General features: G+C 40.3%; 1 protein-coding gene across 4 annotated transcripts in view; it reads right to left on the bottom strand.

The window, feature by feature from the left end:
• Window positions 1-10,463, bottom strand: part of LOC106584406 (guanine nucleotide-binding protein subunit alpha-11) — a 70,677-nt gene extending 60,214 nt beyond the window's left edge. Inside the window, exons 1-2 of one of the 4 annotated variants that reach the window (XM_014169689.3) lie at window positions 9,523-10,456; window positions 9,235-9,360 (exon numbers count right to left, since the gene is read on the bottom strand). In XM_014169689.3, coding sequence (XP_014025164.1) covers window positions 9,235-9,355 — 121 coding nt within the window. In that variant the 5' untranslated portion in view covers window positions 9,356-9,360; window positions 9,523-10,456. Of the gene's footprint in view, window positions 1-9,234 lie in introns of all 4 variants that reach the window. The other 3 variants (XM_014169690.3, XM_014169691.3, XM_014169688.3) reach the window with 3 other exon arrangements.
• Window positions 10,464-12,263: the final 1,800 nt, after the last annotated feature.

Raw genomic sequence — 12,263 nt, 5'->3', positions numbered from 1 at the left:
GTCTCTTTATTGAAGAGTGAGGATCTTAGCTGTCCCGTGACACTTCCTACGGCTGCCATAGGTTCTCAGAAGGTGGCAAAATGCTGGATCGTGGCTTTGCAGGCTCTGGCTGAAACAAAGTAGCGCGTTTGGGTAGTGGCTGGTTACAGTACTGTGAGACTCAGGCTCGTGCCCGCGTCGACCGAAAGCTTTGTTTTCTTTCCTCTGTTCAGCTAAATGGACATTCCCGGTCGGAATATTATCGCTTTTTTACGAGAAAAATGGCATAAAAATTGATTTTAAACAGCGGTTGACATGCTTCGAAGTACGATAATGGAATATTTAGATTTTTTTGGTCACGAATTGCGCCATGCGAGCGACCCTTCTTTACCATTCGGATAGTGTCTGGGACGCACGAACAAAACGCCGCTATTCGGATATAACGATGGATTATTTTGGACCAAACCAACATTTGTTATTGAAGTAGCAGTCCTGGGAGTGCATTCTGACGAAGACAACAAAAGGTAATCAAACTTTTATAATAGTAAATCTGATATTGGTGAGTGCTAAACTTGCCGGGTGTCTAAATAGCTAGCCCGTGATGCCTGGGCTATGTACTTAGAATATTGCAAAATGTGCTTTCACCAAAAAGCTATTTTAAAAATCGGACATATCGAGTGCATAGAGGAGTTCTGTATCTATAATTCTTAAAATAATTGTTATGCTTTTTGTGAACGTTTATCGTGAGTAATTTAGTAAATTGTTAGAAAATTCCCCGGAAGTTTGCGGGGGGTATGCTAGTTCTGAACGTCACATGCTAATGTAAAAAGCTGTTTTTCTAGACGCCCATTATGGCCGATTACATTGCACTCCACGAGGAGACTACGTGGCAGGCTGACCACCTGTTACGTGAGTGCAGCAAGGAGTCAAGGTAAGTTGCTAGCTAGCATTAAACACATCTTATAAAAAACAATCAATCAATCTTAACGTAATCACTAGTTAAACTAGTAATATCATCAACCATGTGTAGTTAACTAGCTTGTTGTGCGTTGCAAATAATCAATTTATCATCGAATCACAGTCTACCTAGCCAAACGGGTGATGATTTAACAAGCGCATTTGGTGCAACAACAGTGCTTTTTTCACAATGTACCTAACCATAAACATCAATGCCTTTCTTAAATCTGCATATTTAGTTAAGAAATTCATGTTAGCAGGCAATATTTACTAGGGAAATTATGTCACTTCTCTTGTGTTCAGCGCAAGCAGAGTCAGGGTATATGCAGCAGTTTGGGCCGCCTGGCTCGTTGCGAACTGTGTGAAGACCATTTCTTCCTAACAAAGACCGTAATTAAATTTGCCAGGATTTTACATAATTATGATATAACATTGAAGGTTGTGCAATGTAATAGACTTATGGATGCCACCCATTCTATAAAATACATAACGGTTCCGTATTTCACTGAAAGAATAAACGTTTTGTTTTCAAAATGATATGGTCAAATCCGGAAACTATTAATGACCTAAGGCTCGTATTTCTGTGTGTTTATTATAATTAAGTCTATGATTTGATATTTGATAGAGCAGTCTGACTGAGCGGTGGTAGGCAGCAGCAGGCTCGTAAGCATTCATTCAAACAGCACTTTACTGCGTTTGCCAGCAGCTCCTCGCAATGCTTGAATACAGCGATGTTTATGATTTCAAGCCTATCAACTCCCGAGATTAGGCTGACAATACTATAGTGCCTATAAGAACATCCAATAGCCAAAGGTATATGAAATACAAATGGTTTCGAGAATTCCTATAACTACAACCTAAAACTTCTTACCTGGGAATATTGAAGACTCATGTTAAAAGGAACCACCAGCTTTCATATGTTCTCATGTTCTGAGCAAGGATCTTAAACGTTAGCTTTTTTTACATGGCACATATTGCACTTTTACTTTCTTCTCCAACAGTGTTTTTGCATTATTTAAACCAAATTGAACATGTGTCATTATTTATTTGAGACTATATTGATTTTTATTTATGTATTATATAAAGTTAAAATAAGTGTTAATTCAGTATTGTTATAATTGTCATTATTACAAATATATATCATACATTGTATGATAAACATTAAAATATGATGGCCATGCATACATTTTGCAAAAACTACCTTGCTTTTTAACTATCAATTAATTTGTGGCTGCTAGCCAAACAGGGTTGCATTTCTGTCATCATCTGATGAAAATGAAGCTATTTTATGCCTAATGTGTTGCACTAATGTATTTTCTGTAAAGGAAAACTATATTTGCACGCCCCTGAAAACTCTATTGAACCAAAAAAAGACTTTCAAATGCAGGTGAAATACACTGCTCAAAATAATAAAGGGAACACTTAAACAACACAATGTAACTCCAAGTCAATCACACTTCTGTGAAATCAAACTGTCCACTTAGGAAGCAACACTGATTGACAATAAATTTCACATGCTGTTGTGCAAATGGAATAGACTAGAGGTCGACCGATTAATCGGAATGGCCGATTAATTAGGGCCGATTTCAAGTTTTCATAACAATCGGTATTTTTGGCCACCGATTTGCCGATTTGTATTTTTTTTTTCATTTGATGTTTATTTAATTTTTTTAAACCTTTATTTAACTAGGCAAGTCAGTTAAGAACACATTCTTATTTTCAATGACGGCCTAGGAACGGTGGGTTAACTGCCTTGTTCAGGGGCAGAAAGACAGATTTTTACCTTGTCAGCTTGGGGATGCAACCTTACGTTAACTAGCCCAACAATCTAACCACCTGCTTTACGTTGCCAAGGTAAGTTGCTAGCTAGCATTATACTTATCTTATAAAAAAAAAACAATCAATCAATCATAACTAGTGTTTAACTACACATGGTTGATGATATTACTAGTTTATCTAGCCTGTCCTGCTTCGCATATAATCGATGTGGTGCGCATTCGCGAAAAAGGACTGTCTTTGCTCCGACGTGTACCTAACCATAAACATCAATGTCTTTCTTAAAATCAATACACAAGTATATATTTTTAAACCTGCATATTTAGTTAATATTGCCTGCTAACATGAATTTATTTTAACTAGGGAAAATGTGTCACTTCTCTTGCAACAGAGTCAGGGTATATGCAGCAGTTCGGGCCGCCTGGCTTGTTGCGAACTGTGTGAAGACTATTTCTTCCTAACAAAGACAGCCAACTTCGCCAAACGGGGATGATTTAACAAACGCGCATTTGCGAAAAAAAGCACAATCGTTGCACGACTGTACCTAACCATAAACATCAATGCCTTTCTTAAAATCAATACACAGAAGTATACATTTTTAAACCTGCATATTTAGCTAAATGAAATCCAGGTTAGCAGGCAATATTAACCAGGTGAAATTGTGTCAGTTCTCTTGCGTTCGTTGCACGCAGAATCAGGGTATACAGAATCTGGCTCATTGCGAACTAATTTGCCAGAATTTTACGGTACTATGAAATAACATTGTAGGTTGTGCGATGTAACAGGAATATTTAAACTTATGGATGCCACCCGTTAGATAAAATACGGAACGGTTCCGTATGTCACTGAAAGAATAATGTTTTCGAGATGATAGTTTCCGGATTTGACCATATTAATGACCTAAGGTTTATTATATTATAGTTAAGTCTATGATTTGATATTTGATAGAGCAGTCTGACTGAGCGGTGGTAGGCAGCAGCAGGCTCGTAATAGTCAAAGATATATGGTTTAGAGAGAAATAGTCGACGCGTCATAATTCCTGTAATAACTTGCGGCTGAACTTGAAAGGGGTTCCTTCGTTATTTTACCGTTCATGTCTTCCATAGAGAATGTCTTGATCTACTTCAAATAAGGTCTGTGTTTTGTGCTTAAACCGCCTCGGCGTTTTGATACCCGTGTAAATCTCACTAGGTAACGTTTGTCAACATATTTTCATAAATCCACTCTACAAATTTTTTTATCTTTGCTTATATTGATCAGAGTTATATCCTATGGATATCTACACAGTTATAAAATTGGCAAGGTGGTGTAAGCCTAAACCAAACACAGACCTTATTTTAAGTTAATCAAAAAATATCCTATGGATCACAGGTAACTTAAACTCTATTTTTATTATACAAACAGTTGAGAGTATTTGTCTCCTAAGCAGACTCTTCAGTATCGTTGTCACTTCAGAGCTGTGTGCGTGTGTGTATATATATAATGTGTGTGTGTGTGTGTGTGTGATATATATATATATATATATATATATATATATATATATAAAAATGACAATAATAAATCGGCCGATTAATTGGTATCGACTTTTTGGTCCTCCAATAAATCGGTATCGGCGTTGAAAAATCATAATCGGTCGATCTCTAGAATAGACAACAGGTGGAAATTATAGGCAATTAGCAAGACACTCCCAATAAAGGAGTGGTTCTGCAGGTGGTGACCACAGACCACTTCTCAGTTCCTATGCTTCCTGGCTGATGTTTTGGTCACTTTTGAATGCTGGTGGTGCTTTCACTCTAGTGGTAGCATGAGACGGAGTCTACAACCCACACAAGTGGCTCAGGTAGTGCAGCTCATCCAGGATGGCACATCAATGCGAGCTGTGGCAAGAAGGTTTGCTGTGTCTGTCAGCGTAGTGTCCAGAGCATGGAGGCGCTACCAGGAGACAGGCCAGTACATCAGGAGACGTGGAGGAGGCCGTAGGAGGGCAACAACCCAGCAGCAGGACCGCTACCGCTGCCTTTGTGCACGGAGGAGCAGGAGGAGCACTGCCAGAGCCCTGCAAAATGGCCTCCAGCAGGCCACAAATGTGCATGTGTCTGCTCAAACGGTCAGAAACAGACTCCATGAGGGTGGTATGAGGGCCCGACGTCCACAGGTGGGGGTTGTGCTTACAGCCCAACACCGTGCAGGACGTTTGGCATTTGCCAGAGAACACCAAGATTGGCAAATTCGCCACTGGCGCCCTGTGCTCTTCACAGATGAAAGCAGGTTCACACTGAGCACATGTGACAGACGTGACAGAGTCTGGAGACACCGTGGAGAACGTTCTGCTGCCTGCAACATCCTCCAGCATGACCGGTTTGGCGGTGGGTCAGTCATGGTGTGGGGTGGCATTTCTTTGGGGGGGCCGCACGGCCCTCTATGTGCTCGCCAGAGGTAGCCTGACTGCCATTAGGTACCGAGATGAGATCCTCAGACCCCTTGTGAGACCATATGATGGTGCGGTTGGCCCTGGGTTCCTCCAAATGCAAGACAATGCTAGACCTCATGTGGCTGGAGTGTGTCAGCAGTTCCTGCAAGAGTAAGGCATTGATGCTATGGACTGGCCCACCCATTCCCCAGACCTGAATCCAATTGAGCACATCTGGGACATCATGTCTCGCTCCATCCACCAACGCCACGTTGCACCACAGACTGTCCAGGAGTTGGCGGATGCTTTAGTCCAGGTGTGGGAGGAGATCCCTCAGGAGACCATCCGCCACCTCATCAGGAGCATGCCCAGGCGTTGTAGGAAGGTCATACAGGCACGTGGAGGCCACACACACTACTGAGCCTCATTTTGACTTGTTTTAAGGACATTACATCAAAGTTGAATCAGCCTGTAGTGTGGTTTTCCACTTTAATTTTGAGTGTGACTCCAAATCCAGACCTCCATGGGTTGATAAATTGGATTTCCATTGATTATTAAAGGAAAAAGTATTTAATAAGATTATTTCATTCATTTAGATCTAGGATGTGTTATTTTAGTGTTCCCTTTATTTTTTTGAGCAGTGTAGTTTAAAAAGTTAATTTGATGTCTGCGTTTTGAAAATGCTGATATCTGACCTCTAACGCAGGCCCTTTGCGATACCACAAAAAAATCAAAAAAGTTTTAGCCAAAGTCATAGAATGGCACTTGATCCAGACAGAAACTCAGCAACTGCTCTGTTCAATCGTTGGGCATCTTGAGTTCCACATCATTAAACTTGAAAAATTGTATGTCAGTTTTTTTGATACAGCCATGTATGCATCAATTAATCAATTTGACTTTGTTTTTTACGAATCTAACTACAAAACAATGGTAAATCTCTATTCATAAACTGGGTAAATCAAGATGTAGCCTAGGTCTATTCACAATACAGGTGAATGCTTATTATTTAATAGGAGTGTGTGCCTGCAGAGTTATTGAGCTTGTATTAGGTGATTTCATTTGGCTAGAGATGACAATCCCTTCCATTTAGTACTTATTTTATAGGCAACTGATAGGAGAAAATTTTACTGTACCGATCAACATTTGCATAAAAAAGCTCTCTTTTATAAAAGTGTGCGCTGTCTCTTTAAGAAAGTAATGATGACATTTCCAAGGCAGAATGTGGCTATGGAATCTAGTGGAAACCAGACAGGAGGAGAGGGAGATGGAGACGAAGACGTGAATGAGTTTGTTGAGAGAGAGAGACTAAGTGAATTAATAATTTTTTGGTGACAATCTTAGAAATCAAAATATTTAGCATTATGGTTTAAATATTATCACAAACAAAGTACTAGGGCAGTGAATTCATCTGTAAGCTAGCATGGAAAGTTAGCCTACAATTAAAGCTGGAAGCTTCTGGTATCGTCTTGAATTGTAAAACAAAAAAAAGTGTTCTAGCCTGTATGGACATTGTTTCAAGAACAGTAATGAACAGTTTCAACATCTCTACATGCAGTGCTGCATTTATTGAAGTGTGTTAACTTCTGTGCAGCATGAGTGGGGAGCTAACAATGCAGGCCAGACAGCTCTAGCAATGAATGAGTAAGTAGAGTAGACACTTTGGACTATAAAAGGGGCTGCACAGATTGAGAGGATCAAGTCTGTCTATCACGTGAGATACATTTGACTGAAGTACCGAATGTAACAAATTCTACTACCAAACCATTTATTGAAAAAGTACCAGTTTCGGTATAAGCGCAACACTAATGTCCACTCCACCAGCGTTTGTGCTGATCCAAGCTGTAGTGGTGTGTAAGAGTAAACTATGTCCATGCTGGTATTCATACTGTACATTGGTCACTCCTTATAGAAATCAGTTGCTACTATTACAGCAACCATCAAGATCAAACCAGCCATTACTAGGGCCATGAGTTTTTCCTAACCTCACCAAGAAAAACTCTGGTTTCTAGTTATAAGTTATCGGGTCATGTGGTCAGGTAAAAACGTATGGACCTACTTACCATCCCAATGGGTTAAATTATGCAACTTCTCTCCCTACTACACTGCTCTGCATGTAGAGAAAAGTATGAACAAGGTGAAGTCAGTTGTGTGATGCCTCTGTTGTCCAAGAAGCCTCTATGTTGTATTTCTTACAACCATGTCATCAACCTGACAGTCACTGTGATACAGCTCAGTTATGTCAGCCCTGGAGGCACAGCGGCACAAAAGGCCCACCACGAGGATGTCTGATTTTGTGACCCAAGCTCCAGATTATGTCTCTGATCTAATTATTTTCTTAATTGCTGCTCCTTCCCCCCCCCCCCCCCCCCCAACTATAAAAACACAAGAACGATCTGAAGAGACATTAGCTCTGACTACAGAACCCATGAGACTTAACCCACTGTAGCTTACTTACTGAACAGCGTAAACTAGCCTATACTCTAGTAATGCATGCAAAGTTGATTTCAGTTTGCCATTCAAACTAGACATCTATGATAACATAATTAATCTTTGATAAAAACAGAAGACAAATCTAGAGTGAACAAAGGTCAACTGAGCCAGTGTTTGTTGTTCAGTGGTGGTGTTGAGGCTATACGCAGGTATACGCTGTATACCCACTTTTTCTTCCAGTGGGCACTTCTACACTTCTTAATCCCAAAGTAGTGTAGTGGAGGTTTACGCCATATTAAAAATGTAGTACAAGAGAGAAATCATGCACAAAGTAGCCTACACAAACCACGTGAAATATATATTGGAATAGACTAGCATCTAGGCAGCAAGAGCGCACAGCTCACAACTGGTTATTGCATGGAGCAGCTCACAGAAGAACGACATCGGTACCCGGTAGGGTTGGTAGGAAAGTAATTTGAACTTATATCTACCAGTAAATGGTAACTAAGGATATGCTAACCAGGTATTGAATAAGTTTGGTCTGAAGCCTTGGTTGAATCTTTGCCATGCGTAATTCAGTCATCATCCGCTGTTTGAATAAAAATGTTTAAAGGCTTTCCCAAAATAACCTTCCCAATTAAAATGTTGACTGCAAAGTATGCCTACTTAGTAGAATGATATAATGATGATTTGTATCAATCGGGATGGCATTTGATTTGCAAACTCTGCCATCACATACGGCGGCAGGTAGCCTAGTGGTTAGTCCAGTAACCGAAAGGTTTCTGGATCGAATCCCCAAGCTGACAAGGTAAAAATCTGTCATTCTGCCCCCAGTTAACCCACTGTTCACCGGCAGGCCGTCATTGTAAATAAGAATTTGTTCTTAACTGACTTGCCTAGTTAAATAAAGGTTACATTTAAAAATAAAATGGGACAAAAATACAGTACAGAAACACAACTAGCCAAAGGGTCTCTTGCTAGGTGAGCAATTGTAAACAGCAACTACACCCCAAAAAAAAAAAAAAAAACATTTTTCCCAGACCTAAAAAATGGTCTCCTGATAATAAGCATTGTTGAGGTCTTACATCACATGTCCTTTTCCTATACAACAAAAATGTGATTGAGAGTGAAAACCTGAAAGATCTATCTGGAAAAAGAAAACTATAGGCAAACATTTTGGTAAAATTACAGTATAGCCACTTCTCCAGGCACCACTGGTGTTGATGAATGTACAGCTTTGACAGATGGGCCATTTCAATGTTACCATAATTTGTGTAGAAACATAGGTGTTGGGCCTATGTAGTAGCAGGATTTCGAGTACAGTGTTCTTCTCAATGCCATTCAAATCATAAAGTGAAATCGGCTTTATATAAATCGGATAACGTAATCAACATAGGGAAACTGTGGTTTACTTCAGCAGTCCTGTTATGTAATTGGGGGCAACTTGCTTTGCATACTATAAATCTTTATACAGCAAATACACTGTCATATCATTAGACATAGCAACAGCATCATTTATGCCCTGATGAATGGTATCACTTCAGCAGTGATGCCTTATTGACTCCGACATTTAGAGCAATCACATACGAATTCCAGCAATTTAAGATGCATGCATCTTTCTGCATAATTCAATTATGGGTTAGGGGTGTGTATGGAGGAAGAATGGTTTAATGTTACTGTACCCAATAAAAGCAGTTTCAGTTCCCTCCTCGCGTCTCTCTTGTCTCGGCGAAGCTGCTTATCGATCTCGGCGTTGATTCGTTTGGACTCCTTCGCCTCCTCGCTCAGGCAACAAGCCATCATGGATTCTAAAGTCATCACCGCAGTATTTAAAAGCCCGGCTTGAATGGGGCGCCCACGCCTCACACTTAGTAGCAAATAATTGTTCTGATCCCTTTTGTAAATCAGAATGGACAGTCCAGTGGTAAAAACAAATGAGTGTTGTGGATGCAACAAATGTAGTCAGTTACCTACGATTAAGTTTGCCCTCCTTCGAAGACGCCTGTGTGCGAGCTACTGTAGCATTGGCAGCAGCTACACCGAATATTTCACAGCCTGCAAGTCTCGTGCAACTGTCAAGTTTGGGTTAATATAGTTGAAGCAGACACAAATATAGATAATAGGGCCCAGTTTGCTATGCTAAACTCGACAGCAACTAGCCAGCGACGACAGCTGAATTTGCTAGCTAACACTTGACAGTCATCTGGATAACTAACTTAGCTAGCTATTTTGCGTTTCTCTCCAAAAACGAACAATCTGTCTTGCCAAATGTTGTAGTTGGCTCTAGCATCAACTCCTCCAACGCATCTAAATTGCCGTGTGCTTACCAACCCAGGTCCTGGAGACAAGGGGACAAACTTGGCTGCCACATCTGTACAGTATCCTGCTTCGCCTAGCCGCCCCAGAACCAATACCTTAAAACGCCCGAGAAGTGACAAAGAACGTCTGTGAAACTGTCCATCAGCTAACTAAAGGAGTAACTAGTTGTCAAACGGCAAACCACAACGTGGATTTAAGAAAAAGATAAAAGCCGCAAAATAATCCTTTAAAAAAATAGCTTTATTTAGCTAGGATAGGAAGCTAGCAATCTCGTGTGTTGCTTTTGCTAGCTAGCTAAATGTGGCTTACCCGCTAGCGGTAACGTTAGCTAGCTGGCTAAAATGGATAGCTAGCCATTTATATTACATTTAGCTAGCTAACGTTCTTCATTGTGGTAACATTTTCCAAAAACTTAGCTAGCTATGTAGACTCAAACTAGCTATCAAAAATGTATAAAAACCTAACTGACAGCAAATGTGACCTTATCTGTTTTTCGCCCCCTTTGAATATTTTTCCTTCATCCCTCGGTGTGATGTACACACTACTTTGTTGCTGGCGACACTTCGGGAAAAAGTGACTGACAGAGCGAAAGCAAATCAAAACGGAGAATGGAGGCGGTTAATCATAAGGGAATGGGTTGGGTTTACGCTGTCTACGGGCAGGTTTTAAAAGTTTGTTAGAGAAACCTACAAACTCTTTCCTTTGGTTTTCACTAGTTACCCCAGCCACAAAGTCGAAATTGGCTCGTACAAATTCATGAAATCAGAAATGTACTTTTTGGTCATTATATAAGTTAGCAGTGGTTATAGTTAGGTTTGAAATCACAGTTTAATACGGTAATTTGTAGAAATTGGCGTGGTTTAGATATAAGTATGACAACTAGTGACGAACTACATTCTTTCGAGGAACGTCAACCACGTTCCAGATTTAACTGGATGGACAACGCCCATCCCGTCAAACGTCGTTAGTCACTGCCGCGTTTTATTTTACTAGGCAAATTCTCATTTACAATGACGGGTTAACGGCATTGTTCAGGGGCAGAACGACAGATTTTTACCTTGTCAGCTCAGGGATTTGATCCAACAACCTTTCGGTTACAGGCCTAACGCTCTAACCACTAGGCTACCTACCGCCCATGTTCATATACTCATCGAAGTTACTATTTCCTAGTTGTGATGTCAGAAATACAACTTTGTTTAATAAAAGAGTGTCTATTATATATACAGGACCAGCCAAAAGTTTGGACACACCTACTCATTCAAGGGTTTTTCTTGAATTTTACAATTTTCTACATAGTGAAGACATCAAAACTATGAAATAACAAATTTGGAATCATGAAGTAACCAAAACAAGTGTTAAACAAATCAAAATATATTTTATATTTGAGATTCTTCAAAGTAGCCACTCTTTGCCTTGATGACAGCTTGCACACGCTTGGCATTCTCACAACCTCCTCCATGAGGTAGTCATCTGGAAAGCATTTCAATTAACAGGTGTGCCTTGTTAAAAGTTAATTTGTGGAATTTCTTTCCTTCTTAATGCGTTTGAGCCAATCAGTTGTGTTGTGGTAAAGTAGGGTTTATATACAGAAGATATGCCTATTTGGTAAAAGACCAACTCCATATTATGGCAATAACAGCTCAAATAAGCAAAGAAAAATGACAGTCCATCATTACTTTAAGACATGAAGGTAAGTCAATCTGGAAAATTTCAAGAACTAGACATTTTCTTCAAGTGCAGTCGCAAAAACCATCAAGCGCTATAATGAAACTGGCTCTCATGAGGACCGCCACAGGAATGGAAGACCCAGAGTTACCTCTGCTGCAGAGGACAAGTTCTTTAGAGTTATCAGCCTCAGAAATAAACGCTTCATGGAGTTCAAGTAACAGACACATCTCAACATCAACTGTTCAGAGGAAACTGCATGAATCAGGCCTTCATGGTCGAATTGCTGCAAAGAAACCACTACTAAAGGACACCAATAAGAAGAAGAGACTTGCTTAGGCCAAGAAACACGAGCAATGGACATTAGACCGGTGGAAATCTGTCCTTTGGTCTGATGAGTCCAAATTAGATTTTTGGGGTTCCAACCTGTCTCTTTGTGAGCTGCAGAGTAGGTGAACGGATGATCTCCGCATGTGTGGTTTCCACCGTGAAGCATGGAGGAGGAGGAGTGATGGTGCTTTGCTGGTGACACTGCCAGTGATTTATTTAGAATTCAAGGCACACTTAACCAGCATAGCTACCACAACATTCTACGGTGATACGCCATCCTATCTGGTTTGTGCTTACTGGGACTATAATTTGTTTTTCAACAGGACAATGACCCAAAACACACCTCCAGGCTGTGTAAGTGCTATTTGACCTAGAAGGAGAGTGATGGAGTGCTGCA

The sequence above is a fragment of the Salmo salar genome, chromosome 23 (genome assembly GCF_965601325.2).
Source record: "Salmo salar chromosome 23, fSalSal1, whole genome shotgun sequence".
NCBI classification, from domain to species: Eukaryota; Metazoa; Chordata; class Actinopteri; order Salmoniformes; family Salmonidae; genus Salmo; species Salmo salar.
The sequence above is the reverse complement of the archived record's forward strand: the minus strand, read 5'-3'. Positions and strand labels throughout refer to the sequence as shown.